We start from the raw sequence: 19,190 nt of genomic DNA on the forward strand, positions 1-19,190 counted from the left end.
TGGCTATACGCGAAAAGAACGGTCCCATTACGTTTCGCGGTCCGTTAGTTTATAAGGCCTTGCTGTTTTTTGTTATGGGGAAACTGTCAGGCCTTATAAAACGCATAACATTTACTGGCTATACAGCTCGAAAAGGATCGACAACGACCGTTTCAAACCAGTCGGCTGTTCAGCTTCAATTCAGTTATACTCCCTTTATTTTACTGCGTAAAAGCGACTGTTTTACTCCCTGATTTTTTAATGTTTTTGTGCATAACTGGTCCATTTTAAGTCAAATTATGGTGATTTTAGTGACACGATTTAATGCGCGCTAATTCACATCGTCGGTGGGCACCTTTTCCAATTGTTTCTACCGCCACAGTCGCGCTATATTTTGCTTTGTTGATGAAGTAATGTCGTGTGAGTGCTGGGTTTGCGGAACAGCGGTTTGAACAGCCGTTCTGACTCGGCAGGATGCGTTGTAATAAAGCCAGCGCTTCCCTCGCTCTACTCTGAAAGGTCGGTCGACCCGGGAGGCAAATAGTCTTTGTTTATTTTACGCTGTATTTTCGTTGCCTGTTCTTATCGAGCCAGTGCTTTTGTGCGCTTCGGGCCCTTTGTAATAAATCAAGCGCGATGGGCTTAGATAGTTCAGTTCGATATTCAGGCGCCCAATCTAATATCGATGTTCACCAATTTAACTTTTTAACGAAAACAAACCCTTTTTGGCTTTTAATTAAAGTATCCACCTGTCAAAAATAATTTTAAATAAATTTAAAAATATCATGTTGGGTTTCAAATAAAAGTTAAAAATGTGCTTGTTTTTATTAAAGTATTAATATTCTTGAAAAATATTTGATAAAATTTATACTTAAATTGTGCTTCGGTTAACGATATAGGTTTGCCAAGAGGATGTCACGAAAAGACGTGCTGATTGAACCATGTACACAAGACTTTTCAGTTAACTGGCCGTGGTTGCGTCGACAGAAAGCCTATGTTGGGATTATCTTTCACGAGAAAAAACGTAATTACAAAAACACATGAATATATTGAAGGGAGTGAAACAGAACAGCCAACCATCGACCGTGCCTGAGACGACGCGCACCCAGAAATCGCTTGATTCGCTGGTATCCCTCCGCGAATTTATTTTTTATATTCTGAAAGAAAGTTTACTTTTGAATAAAAATTAACCAAAATTGTAGATTTAATTCATATATTGCCTAAAAATTTGATTTAGTAATATAGGATGTTTCTTTAAAGCCATAACTCTTGTTATTGTAAAATTTACATTGAAATAAAGGTGCGCATGAATATCCTGAATAAATCGGAGTTTCTGTAGATGAATTGTCCTAGTGCATTTTGCATTGTGCAGTTTTCAATTTCTAGCTATTCTACTCAGTCAACTTACTACACGTGTGAATGTCTCTAGTATTCAGAAACAATTAGTGAAGACGGTGGTTATCAAAATAAGGGGAAAACGCCAATGTCGCCCTCCATTCATTCCAATCGTGATTTACTTAATGGCGCATTGGCGAAGGAAAGACTAGCTTACGGTACAGAAAAGGGGTTTTCAATTTTCTGTATTTAAGCGGGAGGCAAATATCAGATATTTAGCGTGTTTGTTTAATATTATTTATTTAATTTCTGCATACTATTATTTTTACTTATGTTTTTAGAGAATTGACGTTTCATATGTACTGGTAGTTGCGTAGCTAGCTTAAAAATAAGCATTTGTTAACAGACCTTAGTTCAGGTATGGTAACTAATACAGGCACTGCCGCTGAAAACGTTAAAGAAAACGGTGATTGTACGAAAGAAAATAAAACTGAACCTAATCATGAGTACGGGAATTTAAAACAAGCTTCTGAAGATATACCAAAGTCTGGCCAAAATGAAATAGTACAGAATCAAAAAGATGCCTCAAAAATGCTGAGTTCTCAAAGTGACACAAACCCAGCTCCAAACACCAATGGTGTTGCGCCACCAGGCCCTGTGTATAACAATCGTGGATATGGTAATGGAGTACCACAGCCTGCACAAACAAATGGCCCATCATATGGCGATCATAATCCTGCAGTACCATACCAACCTTATGGTGCGTACAATCATACAAATTCAATTTACTCAATGTCAAAACCTGGTAGTAGGCCAATGCAGCCCGGGCAAGCTGGTTCACATCATTCTGTGCAACGATATCCAAACCAACAACAAGGGGCACCAACTCCGACTTTAAATCAGTTGTTGACGACGCCGACGAGATATCCAGCACCTTATGCTGGTCATAATAATGCACAGGGTTCGAATATTGCTGGGCAGCCAGCTGAGTATGGACAAAATAATTCACAGAATTGGCAAGCAAGACCACAGCAGCAGGTAAAGATTATCTGAACTAATTGTTTTATTAATTTTATATTATCTTTAAAAACAGCAGTTTTGTTATTTTGTTGTTAATGGTTATTTGCTAGTTGTTCTTTATAAAAAAAAAATATTTTCACAAGATTTGAATATCGGTAAAATTTAAAAAAACTAAAATATTATCATACATCGAAGATTCTTCATCCAGTTCTAATAAAGGTTTAAAATGACGTTATACTTTATTTAGTAAGTTGACAGTTAAGTTTTAAAAGCATCAGAAGTTTAACAATTTGTTACTGTGTCTAGTAACTTAGAAATTTTCTTCATTTTGTCTTATGCTTGTCATGTGTTCAGTTGCTAACAGTTTGTTTCTTATAAGGTTCAAAAAAAAATATATATAGTTAAAACATTTAACATTTTTTTTTCTAAATTATAATTTTTAACTTTATTAAAGAATTTTAATATGATTTGTTTTTACCACTTGCATAGCATATTTTTAACTTTTTATTTCAGTTTTTTATATTAAAACTGAAATTAAGTATTTGCCAGACTGTATGTAAATAAAGAATTTACTACAAGTTTGTTATCAAACAAATGCTAAAAATAGATTTTGAAAGGTTAACAATTGATGTCTGTGAGGTCACAGACTCAATTATCGTTTTGTCAATAGTAAATCAGCTGATAATATGCATATTAGAATGTTGTAACCATTAGATGGATTTTAAACGTGGATTGGTTATTATTAGGTTATAAAATAAAATGTTATAATTTTATTTTAATAATTTTTTAACTCAAACAAGATCTAGTTAAGCCAGGTACCGGGGTTTTTATTTTGTAATGTTTTGGTGCTTGTTTATGTATTTTAGAAGTTTGTACAGATCACTTGTAGTTAGCAAACCTTTAAAAAAAGTAAGCCCTTAAAAGTAAGAAGTATTCACAGTTTAACACTGTATTTCAAAAAATTGTAAACGTGATTTAAACAAAATTTGGCTTGGAACCATTTTGTTAAAAAATCATTTGAAGGTCAGTAACATACAACTGCTCTAAATGTGTATATAGAAAGTTTTTTTATCATAAAATATAAATTCTTACTCTGATGTACTTTTTATTAAATGTTTGTCCAAAATGGCTACTGTATAGTAAATTAAAAATAAAGGGTATTGTATATAGGCACCCATATTTTTTTCACTACAGTAAATTAGAATTTACTGTGTTATATCATGATGGGTATAAACTATTTAATTAATTTTGCTTTAAAAACTATACAAAAAATCTAGATCAGAATTTTTTTTTAAACACAATATTAAAACTGGGCAGAGCTATTACAGTTACCTGATAACATACCTCTATTTGCTGTTATTTTAAATAATGCTTGCACTTTTTTAAAATAAATGTTTGTATTTTTAGTATTAATTGCAATACCATGATCATACTCCAGTTAGTAACAAATTATTACCAGAATAATATCAGGAAATGGATTTTATTTAGAGTGCTTTATTTCAATAATACAATTTTAACATTAAAACACATTGACCACGTTGCCGCTTTAATCATGTAAATAAACAAATCACCCATTGATTAAGTATATTTAAATATTGGTGCCAAAATCAGGTTACCAATGAAATAGCACTCAGCTGATAGTGATGACTGTTTGATTCCGCGTGCTTGTGTGCTTACGCCCTTTTTTAGCTCGCGCATCGAACACACGCGCAAAACTTTCTTAACGTGGGCTTATAAGGTGACAATTTAAATGTACCTTGTGAAGTTAACACCTCCAAAAAGAAATACCTGTGGAAATTGGTCAAACGTTTAATTTTTTTAATTTAAGCTGTATAATATAATTCATATTGTTGCTCTGTTAGAACATATGAGATCTGTGGGACCAAAGCGATGTGGTCATTTTTAACGTTAAAATGATTTGGTTTTCTAGCAGGTGTTTCAATTACACACCTTAAAACTGGCTTGGTATAAAAACAAAGAAAATCTTCGTTTTTTTGTTATTATTATAGATTTTGTGTTTGCTATTTAATAAGTTTACTAACCTTTTTGGGTTTTAGTAGCAAAGTCCATGGCCCGTTACGTAAAATTTGAATACGTGTGTTTATTTGCTTGTTAATTAATTAGCAAGTCATCAGATACATTTTTTGTTGATTCATTGTTTCTGTTAAAAAATGCGGTGTCATATTCTACTCGGGATTGGCATTTAAATTTGTTTTTTCTTTTATTTTTGTTCGGAAATTCCCTTGTTTTATTTATCAACTAAAACGTTCGGCCAAAAACTGTTTAGTATTTATGTTTTTTAAGGAAACTAAAACTGCTAGAGTTTAGCCTAAAATTTGGCATTTTTAACAGGGTTTAAAAATTTTAGACGTTTTAATTTCATGAAAAAAAACAATGGCTGACATTTTGCTGCCGCAAATAAAAACATCTAGCCGCCGTTTATGACACAAACATACTTTTCTATATTTATCCAAATTCGAGAATTAATCCATTTTTAGCCGCGATAAAATCGATGTCGAAACAATTTTAGAGTGTTTTGCGGTTTAAGCCATTAACTTTTTGCTATTTTTAGCGGCGACTTAACTCCAGCAATAGCTGCTTGTCACGTGACCGCATTGTTTGCGTGACGTAACAATTGGCGAACACGTGCGTGGTATTTTAATTTTTGTGTGTCGGTCACGTGATACAAACAAACCAAAGAATCGATGTTAACCACGTTTTTATATGTGTGACGTGGAACGACAACACGGTATTGGCGTTGTAACCGGGTTACGCGCAAGAAGCGATAACTAAACACAGAGTTAAACAGTAACGAAATATTATGGTGCGCATTTTGTTTTAAAAATACTCGAATTTTAAAGTCTGTAATACTATAAATCCCGTTTTAGTATATATTAAAAAAAAAATTTAGTTATACAATTTTTTCAACATTTTTTAGAATTTTCTCAAAAAAAGGGCTGTGTTTTATTTCTATCCCCGACATGTTAATACAAAAAATAATGTTTAGTTTAACGTTACTTCATACAAAACTTTGGTCATTACCAAATACCATAAATTTACCATTAAACTTAGTGTAAAAATACACTTGAGCCATCAAACATGTCATACTTGAAATTACGATATTATTTTCCCATGATGGCAATCAGTTACGTGTGTGGTTTAAATGACTTGCGTAGCATTTTATGTTAATGACGCGTTTTTGCGCAATATACCTGATTCTTGTTTTTTTTCGTGGTTAAATTTAACAGGCGTTGTTATTAAACAAAAGACAAATTGATGACCAACTTTTGTCACTTGTGATTTAAACAATTTTTTTTTAAATAAAGTATGTCAAATAAAAGTTTTCCCATAAATTTAACGAAAAAATATGTTTTTGTAACAAGCCGTACGGACTAGCTCGTTAGTTATTCATTTCCTCTTGTTTGTGCTTACATTGGAAGGAGAGAGAAGCCCCGTCTTCTCTTCTCTCTCTCTTTAATTGTCGCGTCATTTAGTTTGAGAGAGGGCAGAAAAAGGCTGAGCTTTGTTACTTTTCTTATGACCTCATAGTCGCGTGATTGTTCTCTGGGCGGTGACGTATTCGCCTACTTTGTTTGTGGTATGATAAAAACAGAAGGGAATTTTGTTGTTCGTCTCTTTACTTTACCTCACAAATTAGGAATTTTTTGGTTTTAATTTGTCTGTAATTTATACAAGTTTTTTTTTTAAATTATGTTTATACTTATTTTGCTAAACCGTTTTTAATGACAAAGTTATTAAGTTCTTTTATTAAAGGCCTAATTAAATAACATATTTGTGTTTTAATTTGAGACGTGTTCCGTTTTTTTAAAGCTCGTACAATTTTGTTACGCCATTTTTTCCGTGGTTCGATCCCCGCTAGCGGAACGTTTTATTGAAAGAAACCGTTGGTTCTTTTATACACAGAAATTTTGTAACCTATTGATCAAAACACAGGGGAGTTTATTCAAAATAAATTTTGATTATGTTATTATTTACAAAAGCGACATCACCTACACGACAAGTGTTGTGATGTTTGTTGTCCACAGTATGCTGTAAATCGTGTTTAAAATATTGATGGTGGAACATTTTAAACCTGGTTTGGGTATTTTTCAAGTAATGATGCACTCAAACACGTAATAAACACCGCGTAACTTTAAAGTTGGTGTTTTTGGATAAAAAAAATACGATTTGAATGCTGAGTGTTGTATTATATATATTAAAAAAGTGTTTTTTTGTGCATGATATTTTATTTTAAATAGTGGAATGCGTCAATATTAGACCTTTATACCTAAAATTTTGGTTTTTAGATTGACTACACCCGAATGCTTTTGTCGGTGTTTACAAAATTTAATACACAAAAATAAATCAATATTATGCATTAGAAAAAAAATTGTGATTTTTGACATGTAATATTTTAATGCCCCTATAGGATCGACCTATAACCTCAGAAACGTTTTTAGGGTAAACGCACGTTTCTTCCCGTTTTAACGTTTATTTTTCTAGTCGATACAAATGAAATTCAAAAACACAAACACGGCACGCAAAAGGTTAATGTGTTGTTGGTCACGTGACCCTGACAAAGCCGGCAACCACGATCACGTGTTTGGCACGTTGGAATGCACTTAAGTAGTGATTTGTTATCCCTGACATTATTACAATTCTCTCTTGCCCTCGCCTTACTACTACAGACTCGCCGTGTTTATTTCCTTCTTTCATCTTAACCGCGTTTGAATAATTCATCCGTGCGATGAGAGCAATGTTTCAGAATGCCGAGTCATGTTTTTTTTCGGTATTCGATCGTGCCTTAAACGGCATGTCCGCTCACCTCGTTCATTCATAATCGCATTTGTTTTGATAACAATTTCCCGCCACGCTACTTGACTTTGACATTTCTCTAATCCTGTGTGTGTTTTGTGCGACATGACGTCACAAAAGTGGAGTCGCTTGTAGATTGATCTTCAGATTAAGCTCCAATTGCCACCTGTCTTTTCTCCATTGATTTAAGTGTGGATTTGGTTACGAATTGAGGACTTTAATTTGTAGTATTTTTGTCTCTTGTAAACTTCAACTAACTACACTTTTCTCTATCTATTTTTGAATGAGTATACTGATTCAAGAATAAGATACTAAGGTTTAAATTCTAAAGCTACCAAAGTTCTAAAAGATTTTTTACATATTATAAAGAGTTCAGCTTTTTTTTGTATCTTATAAAAGTTTAGTCTTGAATTAGTAGTGTGTATTGCTATCAGAAGCAATTTTTTTGTAAATACATTTGTTAATTTTACATAAGTTTTTACAATTTTTGTGTTTATTTCGAGCAAAAATTAAAATATTTTATTTTAATTATTCTAGTATGGACGTGAACCAGTTGACCCTTCAATGAATCCTGAAGCTGGAGGTTACCCCCCTCAACATCAATATCACCCCCAACAACCTAATTTTAGATCACCATCAAACTACCCACCACCTCATGCCGGATCTCAGTATAATCAAAACACACAAGTAAGTTGTAAAAAAGCTTTTAAAAAACTTAAAATTGTAAAATATATAAGTGGTAAAATATTTTTACTTGTTCTTGTTTGAAAAAAAAATTATTTTGTGATAATTGTTATAATTTTTTTTTAGTACAACCCAGCTATGCCCCCTCCTGGGTCATCAGGTTATCCTCCTGGGACATACCCATCTCGGCACCCCAATTACCCTGGTTATTCCCAATATGGGCAAACCCAACAGGCCCCATACTACAGAGGACCATATCCCACACAACAACATGGCTACCCAGTAACAAATATTTTATTTATTACAGTTTTTGTAAAACATAGTGCAAAGTGCAATTAGTTAATTATTAACATTTTTGTTTAGCCAAATTCAAGCTATATACAGGGAAACCCCCCTGCCACACAGCCAGCTATGGAAGAAAACAAGGGATACCCGCCACAAGGACCTATGGTAATTTAAATATTTCTGCTTACACTTTTTTAAATTTTGAAAAAAAGATCTGAGTATATTTTGACACTTTTCGTTTACTTTTTTAACCTTAGTTTAAATATGTTAAGGACACCCAAGCCCCAAAATCCCAGAGTGAAACAGTTCCGGGAGCAAACCCAAACATGATGTCCCCAAACAGAAAAACTCCCCAACCTCAACCAGTTCAAAATGCACCAGGTTAATGTTTAAGAATTTTAAATTCTTAAAAATAAAACATAAATGTTTAAACTTGAATTAAAAACAAATAATAACAAAGTGTATAGTTTTAAAAAAACTGGCACTTACATTTTCTGTTATTTTTTAGGCCAATCCCCACATGCTACCCCATCACCCCGTCATGGCCAGCCCCAACACCCAAGTGTGGCTCAGTTACGAGGTCCCTCACCAGCTCCAAGCTCGCCCCATAGTACCCCAATGTCACCCCCTATTGTACGACCTGGTACCCCACAGCAAACCCATATTAGATCGGGTTCTGAGCACTCAGAGCATAGTAGCATGTCAAGTCAATCTCCAATGCCAGGTTAAAAATAATTTTTTTTTAATTTATAGTTATAGTTTTCAGATTTTTTTCAGTCAACCATGTTTTTTCATTGACTTTTAAAATCCTAAAATTTTTTGCTTTTATAACAGTATAATATGTATATACATTGTATTTTATTCTTTTTTAAATTAAATTTTTTTAATTTTGTTAGATTGCCTTTGGCAGTTTTGATAATAATTTAAAATTATGAGACTAAAAACTATAATAATACTTTAGTTTTATTAAAATTAAAAAAAAAATTAAAATTTTTTGTAAATTCGGTTCAAGAAGTTTTATTTAAAAAGTTTGGTTAAGAATTTTTGTGTTCTGTATTTTAGGTTACCCAAATTATCGTCCCCACCCACCTCAACCTGGTTATGGACCCCAGCAACCCCCACATTACCCCCAACATATGATATCACCCCAGCAACAACAAATGTATCCCCAGAATGCACCACCGTATGGGACCCCAGGTCAGCCTCAAAGACCCCCTGGTTAGTTTTAAGTAAATTGTTAAAAAAAGTAATTTTTAATTATCAGTATTTTGAATATGGATCAACTATTAACATTGTTTTTTACAAAATACTTGATTCTCATGTGCTTTTTTTAAAAAAAACTTAAAGTTTGTAAGCCCAATTTATTTTGACGAAACAGAAATATAGTTTTTATGTAACAGATTTAATGTTTAATATTTTTAAATTGAATTATTTTAGTTGATTATTTTTTTACATATAATCGTAACAAATCATTATTTTATTAATGTTTTTCCTATTACGAATGTGTTGAACTCGGTTCTAAATTTAACAACTCTTTAGGCCCACCTAGTGGTGGCAAGCCAGGTATGGCCATGCAACAGCAACAACAAGGATACAATCAACAACAACAAACACAACAACAACAGCAACAACAGGGTTAGTTTTAAGTTTTATGGAGGAGATTAGTTTTGGTTTGCTTTGTTCAATTTAGTTTTTGGTTCGGCATGGTTTTTGGTTTGGTTTTTATTTTGGTTTTCTTTTTTGCATGTTTTAGGAATGTATGGGCAGTATTACAATCCCAATTACCAGTACCAACAACAGATGCAAGGTACAAGAATAACGTTGCACTTAAAAATATTTTTTTGTTAATTGGTTTGTTTTATTTTGCACCAAATGTGGAAAGTAAAACAATATATTATATTTTTTTAGGAAATTAAATTTTTTTTAATTGTTAGGTTACAACACTGCCTCGCCTGCACCTACAGAGCGCCGGCCATCGAGACAGGACTCACAACCTTCCGCAGCAGCAGCAGCAGCAGCAGCAGCAACACAGCCAGCATCTGATGGGACAAGGCAGGGTGCTGCTGCTGCAGCCGCCGCTGCTATTGCTGCAGCCGCTCATTCAGCTCAACCGGGGTGAGTTAAATCTGCATTTTCTTGGATAGTTTATTTAAAATATTTGGTTAGACCATAAATAACCTTTTTGTCTTATTGGTGTACACTACCAGACTTAATTCTAATATTTATTTAAACATTTTTTGTTAGATCTTCACCTAGTGGTAAACCACCCCAACAAGCTCAAGGTTATTACCCTTCACTCCATGGTCCAAGGGAGCCAGGGCCCCCACGAAGAGCCCCACCTATGCCTCAGCAAACTCCAGTTGGCTACCAACAACCTTATCAAAGAATGCCTCACCCTGGGGGAAATCCTCCGCCTGGTCAAAGAATGATGGGACCAGTGGCAGGAATGGGTAGTCCCCCAATGCAAAGGATGCCTCCTCCAGGTGCACATTACCCAGGAGGTTATCCTCAACAGGGTCACATGCATCAGGCACAGTACCCCGGGTCGGGATATTACCCCCAACACGCAATGGATCCAAATCACCCACAAGCAATGCACCATGGGTATCATCCTCATCTTGAACAACATCCTCACCCACCTGAAGAAGCAACTAAATCTAAGGTAAGACATTTAAATGGGAATTAAATCAACTTTTTTGTATAAGTTTATTCAATAAGAATTGCCATCTATCTTTACTTATGTATCTTATATTTTTTTTTTTTAAAAACATCATTTTTTTTAGGCTTCTGCAAGATCTGCTTCCCAAAAACTAGCTGCATTATTCGAGCCAGCTCAAGAGCCCGGAAGGAAAGAGTTTATCGATGCTGTTCTCCGGTATTGGGAGGAAAAGAATTTGCCTCTGAAGAATGCTCCTCTTATGGGAAGAAAGACTTTGGATCTGTTTAGATTGTATCAACTTGTTAAAGAAAGAGGATTTATGCAAGAGGTGGGTTATTCAACTTTTAATAAGATTTAATTAGATAAAAATCAAATTTTTATGGTTTTATGCTTGGTAACTTTAGTAATTTTTTAAAGTTTTTAAAGTAAGTTTAATTCAAAAAGTGGCAAATTTTGTTTAAAAAATGGCAAAGTTATATTTTTAATTAGGTTAATTTATTATATGACCAATTTTTTTTAACTTTCTGAATAAATTTAAAGCTTTGTTGTATTTGCTTTTAAAGGTGACTAACAACAAGAAATGGACAGATATAAGCTCTATAATGAACCTTGGTACAGCAACCACATCTGGTTTCACATTAAAGAAACAGTATTGCAAATATTTGTATGGATTTGAATGCAAGAAAGAAAGAGGGGAAGTAGAACCACAAGAAGCAATGGCAAGGTAACACAATTGTTCAGCCTTTAATTCTTTTTAATTTTTATTCACATTGTTTAAATGTTTGACTAGTGCACTAATGCTACGCAAAATAATAAAAAAAATTTTTTGGTTTTATTTCAAGTGCATCTAAGCATGCTTTATTTTTCTTGTTGAATTAGAATTACTGAAGCAAACAGAAAAAAGAAAATCCTAAATGATCAACAAGCTGCAAAAAATGAAGCAAAGGCATCAACCCCTCAACCTGGAACCCCACAAACCCCAAATCAAATGCCCCCACAAAATTCCCCTGCTGCCCCATCACAGGGACAACCCAGGTACCCATCTCAACAATATCCACCTCACCAGGAGGGTCAATTCCCACAGCAAATGGGGCAATATGGTCCTGGATATATGCCCCAACATCAACCTAATCGACATATGGGGAATTACTCAATGCAGGGTCACCCAGGTTACCCTCAGATGCAGCAGCCTGGTCAGTATGGACCCCCACCTGGTGCAGGTTACCCACCACCACCCCATCACAGTATGGCATCACCCCACCCAAGTATGAATGCGCCCTCTGAATCTCCATCACGGCAGACCCCAGATCTTACCCGGCATCCCGATACCCCAGGTTCAGTAAAATCTGTGGATTTTAAAGATCGTAAAACTCTATCTCAACCAGGTACCCCAAAAGCAATGAAACCCCCTGTTCCAATGGCTTCTTCTGCAGTTCCAACAAACTCATATAATGAAGTTTCGAAAAACCCCCAACCCCCAAATCCAACTGCTTCACCCGCTTATCGTCCCCCCGTAATGCACCATGGTCAACAACTACAACAATATGGACAATACCCAAGACCCCAAATGCCTCAAAACACCGGGTATAGACCAGGGTATCCTTCCAGGCCCCAAGGAATTCCACCCAATCACCCCGCTTATCAAAGCAGGCAAGTTAAAAATAAAAATAAATTAAACCAAAACAATAAAAGCTTAGAATTGAAAAATCAGCTTTAAGCATCTAAAGTTTGTTTTTCATGAAAATGTTAAACTAAATTTTTACTTTAGTGCATCACAGCATAGTAGAATGCCAGGTGGACCCATTGGTTCAACTTCTTATCCATCTTCAAGGCAGTCCATGTTACAGAGACCTCCTCATTACAGCCAGGTAACTAGAAATTAAAAATGTTTTTATTAATCGAAAAAATTTCAAATGTTTTAAAAATGCTTTGCCCTGTGGCAATTAAAGTTGTTACATTTGTTTATCTATTTTAAATAATCGGTAAAAATTAAAATTTTGGGATAAAAAATTTAGATTTTTAGATTTTTAAAATTTTAAATAATTTTTGTGTTTTTTAGCAATACACAATGCAAGGTGGTGCTGCTTATAACAACCAGTATCCAGGTATGAAAAGACCTTCTAGTGACACTTTTGGACCACCTAGAAAACAATATATTTCTGTAAGTTTATAACTCTCTCTAAGTTAGTAAAAAAACTAGACTTCGTTTATAAAAAATATTTGTAAAATTTTTTTATTGTTAAATAAAACAATTTGCATTTTTAGGATGGTCATCCAGGCCAATATCCCCCAAATCACCCTTTATATCGGGGTGAACATGACCCTATGGTACGACATCGCTACCCACCTAGTTCAGCTTTAAATGCAAATAATCCTAGCACCCCTTCACCAGCAGGTGTTTTTCCTCCCAAACGGAGCTCTAAAGGGTACCCCAGGAGACCCATGCATGTAGCTAGCCCGGGGCTAAATCAAAGATTTATGCACCCGAAATCTGGTAGTCCTGGGGTTATTGATGGCAAAAGGTGGGTCCACAACTTTTTGTTCTTCTGTGAAGATGTGAAATTTTTTTTTAATTTTTGCCACTTTTTTTTTTAATTTTTACCATAATTTTTAATTGAATAGAACCAATAATGTACTATAAAAATTTTAGTTAAAACAAATTTGTTTTTAATTTAATTTTAAATTATTGCTTTAATGCATATTATAACATTAAAATTTACAGGCAAATTCATATGATTAGATCACCTTATTTGTTCCCTCGTAATTCCGTTGAAGCAACTCAAATTAGATCAGCAAAGTTTATGCGAAAAAGCTGCAAAGATGGTAAATATTACAATTTTTTAGTAAAATATAGATCTTTAAATGTAAAAAATTAAAGTTTAAAAATACCCAATGTGTCTAAATGTAATTTTGTGAAATTTAGCTTAAATTTTGGATAAAATTTGCCAGCAAAATTGCACTTTAATAAAAAATTATTGTAGTTGGTTCAATTGAGGCATGGAGAGTAATAATGGCTTTGAAAAGTGGTTTGTTGGCAGAAAGTACGTGGGCATTAAATGCACTCACAATTTTATTATATGACCAACAAACTGTTTCTCAACTTAAACTTTCTCAACTTCCTGGTTTACTCGACTCAGTTGTTGAACATTACAGGTAAGTGTTTAAATGTACATTTTGTTTAAAAATTTTTAATAGACAAATCTAAAATTAGCGAAAATTTTAATATTAGCTTGCGTCTGAATGTTAACTTTCATTATATGGTCAGTAATTGGAGTTTACTGGGTCATAGGTGGGGGTCCTGGCTCCCTTGACCATCGGGTGAAGGGTAATAACCTTGAGCTTGTTGGGGTGGTTTACCACTAGGTAAAAATCTAACAAAAAAACAACCAATAATGCTCATGATAATTTTTAACCAATAATGCCAATGAAAAAACTTGTCATTTTTTAGTTTGAAGGTCCTTATTGTGGACATTCATTCATATATATTTATATATTGCGTACTACCCTTAAATATAAATAGATCTAAATTTTAAATAAAAAAGAAGTTAACTATTAATATGCCATGTTGTTCAAAACAATTACTTAGTTTGGGGTTTTGATTTTTTTTATGTGGTATTAAATAAAAATATGAATTTTTAAATCACTGATCTTAATTGTATTTTGTTATTAAAAGTTTTACCAAAAATTGATGATTTTAGAACTTGTTTGGGTCATCTTTTTTCACTTAAAAGCGAGAAAGTCATGTTGGGTGTGGAGTTTGTTAACGAGGACCTCCTTTCTTCCCAGAAGATCAATGAAGATGTTTTTGATCAGGATGACCTCGTCGACATTAAGGAATTAAAGGCAAAGATAAGAACAAGAAGTTGCAGAAGTAAAAATTCAATATTTTTTAAAAACTTTTTATTACAAAAGTTTGTCGAAAAATGTAGCAGGGACTGATATTATTTTAAATATTTTTTTAGTGGCAAAATTAAATTTTTTTTTGTCAGGTAAAATGTGCAGCAAGTACACAAAATATTCTATTAAGTTTGATGGAAGAGCAGAAAATTATCCACAAGATCGAGTTGACCAGTGGGATTTCTCTAAAAAGGTAAAACTACTACTCTTTTTTATATAAAACTTTGCTTAAATTTATGCTTTTTAAACTTTTACCTTATGCTATTAATATTTTAATTAATTAAAATAAAATGTAGCTTAAAAGACAAAAAGTTTGACTAATTTATTGCTTTTTAAAATAAAAAAAACTGTTGATTGCTGAAGCAAAAAGTTGTTGCTGCAATATTATGGCACTTAAAGTCGGCCAAACGTTTTAAAAATTATTTTAACTTTTTTAGATCAATCTTGCTGATGACTTGGCCCACATTGTTGTCAGTTATTCCCAAAACGACAAAACAACAACAAAATCAATCAAGCATAAGGAAGATGAACCAATCAATCCGGACGAATCCATTGTTGTTGTCGAGGCAACTCTAGAAGATGTTTTAAACATTCCTTGTTCCGTACTTTCACCCGACGACTATGACATCACAGTAATGGATGAAGACATCACAATGAAAGTTGATGATGTCACAGACTCTGATGTCGCAACTGAAAATAAATCAGAAAATCCAGATTTAACTAAAATATCGGAAACTGATAAAAAGGTTGCAGATAGTAAAAAATCTGTAGAAGTAAATTCAAGTGAATTAACAAACGGAGAGCTGATAGTAAATGACATCGTTAAAAAATCAGACATTATTGACAAGCTAAATGATCTCACCAATAAATCAAATGAAATTATAAGTGACAACAAAACATTTAAATCGCCCTGTGACGTGATTAAACAAAGCTTAAAGAAAGAAGTTTTATGTAATGGTTTAACTACTGCTACTATACTAAAGGAGCCAGAAATCTCAGAAGAAACAAAAATAAAAGAGGAAAAAACTGAAGAAGATTCTACAGAAACTGTTGCGGAAGAAAAAATGGATTGCTCGGATAAAAATACCAACAAAAATAGCGACCTTATTAAAAAAGAAGTCGAGCCTGAGGTTGTAGTTGAAGAAAGTGTAACTGCAAAAGTTGAAAAGATCTTGGAAGAGCGAAACGTGGTGTTACTTGAGGATGAAGCAGCAGGAAGTTGCAAGAGTCTTAACGACATCTTAACTGCTCCCATTTTGTGCCACAACCTTTGTAAAACAAGGCAGGAGATTTCCGATCGCCTGCAGTGTATTTCAAACATTATAAGAGGTTTTTCGTTTATCCCGCAAAACACCGGCGAAATATGCAAACAAAGACATCTGATAAAGGCTATTTCGGGCGGGTTATTATTGCGTCATAAACACAGAACAAGGCAGCGTAAAACTTCGAATACCACCGAAGAAGACAACGAAGATGTTTCATCTGGTTGCGATCTTAAGAATAAGGATTTAGAAAATAAAAACAGCACAAAATACTACCTTAAATCACCTGATTTTGCATCGAAAAAAACAGTCACTACAAACAATTTATTTGCGCCAAAAGACAACACCAAAACGGGAGAAAATCAGCGCAATTGTCGTTTTAGCACAACAGTACTTGGTGAAACCGACAGCGAAACCGAAGAGATCTATAGTGACCCTTGGTGGTGGGATTGTGTTTATCGTTTACACGAAGATTCATTAGTAACCTTGTCAAACATTTCTTCGACTCTTGACCTCTGTGAACTAACCGATGACCATGCAGCATTGTCCATTCTTGAAGCTTGCCTTCATTGGTCAGTCTGTCCATCTTCAGCCGCTTGTGATTCGTTTTCAACCAAACCAAGGTAAAAAAACTTGTTTTTTTTGTCTGCATTTAAGTTGTGTTTAGGGGTGTATTCTACTTGTGATTATTGTAATAAACTAATTTTAAAAAAGTAAAAAAAATATTTTTATTTCATTTACAGGGTGTTTATTGAATTTTTTATTTTTTTTACAGGCAGCCATTGTCTCCACAAAGACTTGCGTTGGACATATTAACAAAACTCAGCATAAAAGACCAAAATGTTGATCTTATTCTTGCAATAAGACCTTACAGTCGCCTAGAGAAACTGTTCATTCATTTGGTAAGTACCAACCATATTTAATTTCAAATCCGAAAAAAAAATAATTTATTTTATATAAAAAAATGTAGTTGTTTATTTGTTATTTAGCAATTACATCAATAATTTTATATTTTTTTTCATATTTATTTTTATGTTTCTAGGTGAATTTAATTTGTGATCGAAAAGACCAAACCTTGCGAGAATTTGCCATCGTTCTACTTTGTAATTTATCCTCAGCTGATTTCACTGTTGCTCGATCTGTTGCCCTACAAAAAGGTGCAATAAGCGGACTAATCAACTTTTTAGAGGTAAACATTTATTATAATTATGTTTTATGAAAGTTTATTTTTTATTCTAATGTTTCCAATACCAGTTAAGCGACTACCTATGCGTTGCTTTTTGTAAGGTTTTAAATTAAAGATAGATACATATATAAATATGAATATCCACTAATATGTTGTTTATTAGGCTATGCTAGTTGATTGCCTGCTAATTGTTGTAATATGGTTGCAACCATTCACTTATCTTGGTCCAAGATAATTAACCCATACACCACAAATTGCATTTTTTTATTTTGTATGCTTATACCTTTCTTGGTATTTTGTATCAAACTCCAAAATCAAAGTAAAAGAAATTCACAATATTTTTGTTAATTTAAGGAATGTGAAGAAACTGGTGTAAGCAATCGTCGAATGTTTTCGGCTGGTCAACAAATAATTAACTGTGGTACACCTCCATTTATGATGGTCAAATGTGCAAAAATTTTACTCAACATTGCCAAAGTTCCTGAAAACAAGTAAAATTTAAGTTTAGATCTTTTTAAAGTTACTTCTCTTAAAATGTTGTGGTCAAATTTAATTTGCTTAAAATAAAGCAAAATTATTCGATCTATATTTTTTAATTTGCTTAACTGTAAAAAATTTTTATGAATTAGTTCTAATGAATTTTTGATTAAAAGTAAAGTGTTTTTAATTGATGGAGAAAATTAAATTTCAAATTTTTAACAATTTTTTATTTTTTTATTTGTAGGCCAAGTTTTATGAAGCATCAACTTCGGTTGTTATCATTATCGATGTCACAATTACTCGGGGTTTCCGTCACCAAAATTATTTCCTCACTTTTGTTTGAAATAAGTCACGAGAGTCTGTGATATTTTGAAACACTATTTTTTTTCACTTTTGGGGGGGGAGAAAGGGGAATTTTTTTGTATCATTAAATAATAAATACTAAGTTAGAAAAGGCCAAATGTGATTTTTAGGTGATAATTTACTCATTTTTTTCGATTTCGCAAACTGTTTATTTGAGATGTTATTTTTGTTTGTTTGTTTACCCTCCTAATCTTATCCTTATTACTACTTTCGTTATAACTACGTCATATGCATAAAATACTTTCAAATAATGCTGCTGGAATTTTTGTCTTTTCGTGACGTCATCAACTCTGTGCGTGGCGTCAGCGACCTTTTTGTAAGCAAATACTGTGATATCAGACTAAGAAATAAAATGATTTCGCCCTTTGAGATAATAACGATACAGTTTATTGCCGAAAAATATTGAATTTTAGAGCAAAAATCAACGTTGAAATACAACAACGTGTGTGCAATAGTGTTGTCAGTTATATAAACAATATTTCTCTTAAATTTAAAGTTTCAAATTTTTGCTATAGATCCTAACTCATTTTTGTCCCTGAGCTTGCCTGGATTTTGACATAGCTCAGTCAATAGAACTATAGTCACAAATTTTTCTTTTCTATTTATTTTTGTGTTTAGTTCAACTCTTTATGATATTCGTTTATTTACTATTTTTGTCGCTTTGTGCCATTCGAAACCAGGCAGCAACATTTTTGTGACATTTTTGTTTCTCTGTTTTGGTCACTTTAAAAATAAAATGTCCAGATCAGCAAACTGAAAATAAAATTTATATTTTTAGAATGTACTATTAGGGCACTATTGAAGTTTTAATTAAGTCTAAATTAAAATATAATGTCAACAATAAAATAAAGCATAAAACGCAATACCTCAAATGGGTATATATGTTATTACAATATTTCTTAAAGAAGAATTAAATGCTTTTATTATATTTTCCACTCTTCTAAAATTCAATATTTTGGCGCACAAAAGCACAGTTCAAAATAGGACAAAATAAGAAAATTTGTAACCGCAAGTTGGCGCTTTCGAGTCGTCAATTCAGCCTCGTTTTCGACAATTTGTTTTTTTGGCGAAATCATTTTGTTCACAGTCAGCGAAGTCTTCATGGTTCATTTCCAACAAAGTAAAGTCAACATTTCCTATGTATCGTGTTTTGTACATAGAAAGTTTACAGAATTAGGTTGTTTACAAGTTTAAAGCTTAGGCTGGAGCCATTTATTAAATATTA

At 33.2% G+C, this 19,190-nt stretch overlaps 1 protein-coding gene across 3 annotated transcripts; it reads left to right on the forward strand.

Annotated features, from left to right (window-relative positions):
- The first annotated feature begins 1,659 nt into the window (after window positions 1-1,659).
- Window positions 1,660-18,977, forward strand: LOC145752295 (AT-rich interactive domain-containing protein 1A-like). 3 transcript variants are annotated; one of them, XM_082568558.1, is made up of 26 exons: window positions 1,660-2,352; window positions 7,687-7,836; window positions 7,960-8,115; window positions 8,197-8,283; window positions 8,391-8,499; window positions 8,627-8,842; window positions 9,181-9,336; window positions 9,658-9,753; window positions 9,872-9,925; window positions 10,053-10,233; window positions 10,363-10,780; window positions 10,902-11,105; window positions 11,341-11,501; window positions 11,657-12,427; window positions 12,546-12,645; window positions 12,837-12,938; window positions 13,043-13,299; window positions 13,500-13,600; window positions 13,759-13,930; window positions 14,476-14,648; window positions 14,767-14,867; window positions 15,112-16,559; window positions 16,712-16,838; window positions 16,979-17,125; window positions 17,477-17,613; window positions 17,847-18,977. In XM_082568558.1, exons 1-26 carry the CDS (start codon window positions 1,735-1,737, stop codon window positions 17,965-17,967), a joined length of 6,363 nt encoding a protein of 2,120 aa, XP_082424684.1. In that variant the 5' UTR covers window positions 1,660-1,734; the 3' UTR covers window positions 17,968-18,977. The 3 variants fall into 3 exon arrangements, with proteins under 3 accessions (XP_082424684.1, XP_082424692.1, XP_082424700.1); XM_082568566.1 differs by having other exon boundaries at window positions 9,181-9,315; XM_082568574.1 differs by lacking the exon at window positions 9,872-9,925.
- The last annotated feature ends 213 nt before the right edge of the window (window positions 18,978-19,190 follow it).

The sequence above is a fragment of the Corella eumyota genome, chromosome 1 (genome assembly GCF_963082875.1).
Source record: "Corella eumyota chromosome 1, kaCorEumy4.1, whole genome shotgun sequence".
Lineage (NCBI taxonomy): Eukaryota > Metazoa > Chordata > Ascidiacea > Phlebobranchia > Corellidae > Corella > Corella eumyota.

Excerpts from the sequence above, each read along its gene's own strand:
- LOC145752295 (XM_082568558.1), top strand. The coding sequence starts at position 1,735 with ATGGTAACTAATACAGGCACTGCCGCTGAAAACGTTAAAGAAAACGGT. Across the intron at positions 9,754-9,871 it reads ACAACAACAGCAACAACAGG|GAATGTATGGGCAGTATTAC; the intron begins GTTAGTTTTAAG and ends TGCATGTTTTAG. Across the intron at positions 9,926-10,052 it reads GTACCAACAACAGATGCAAG|GTTACAACACTGCCTCGCCT; the intron begins GTACAAGAATAA and ends TTTAATTGTTAG.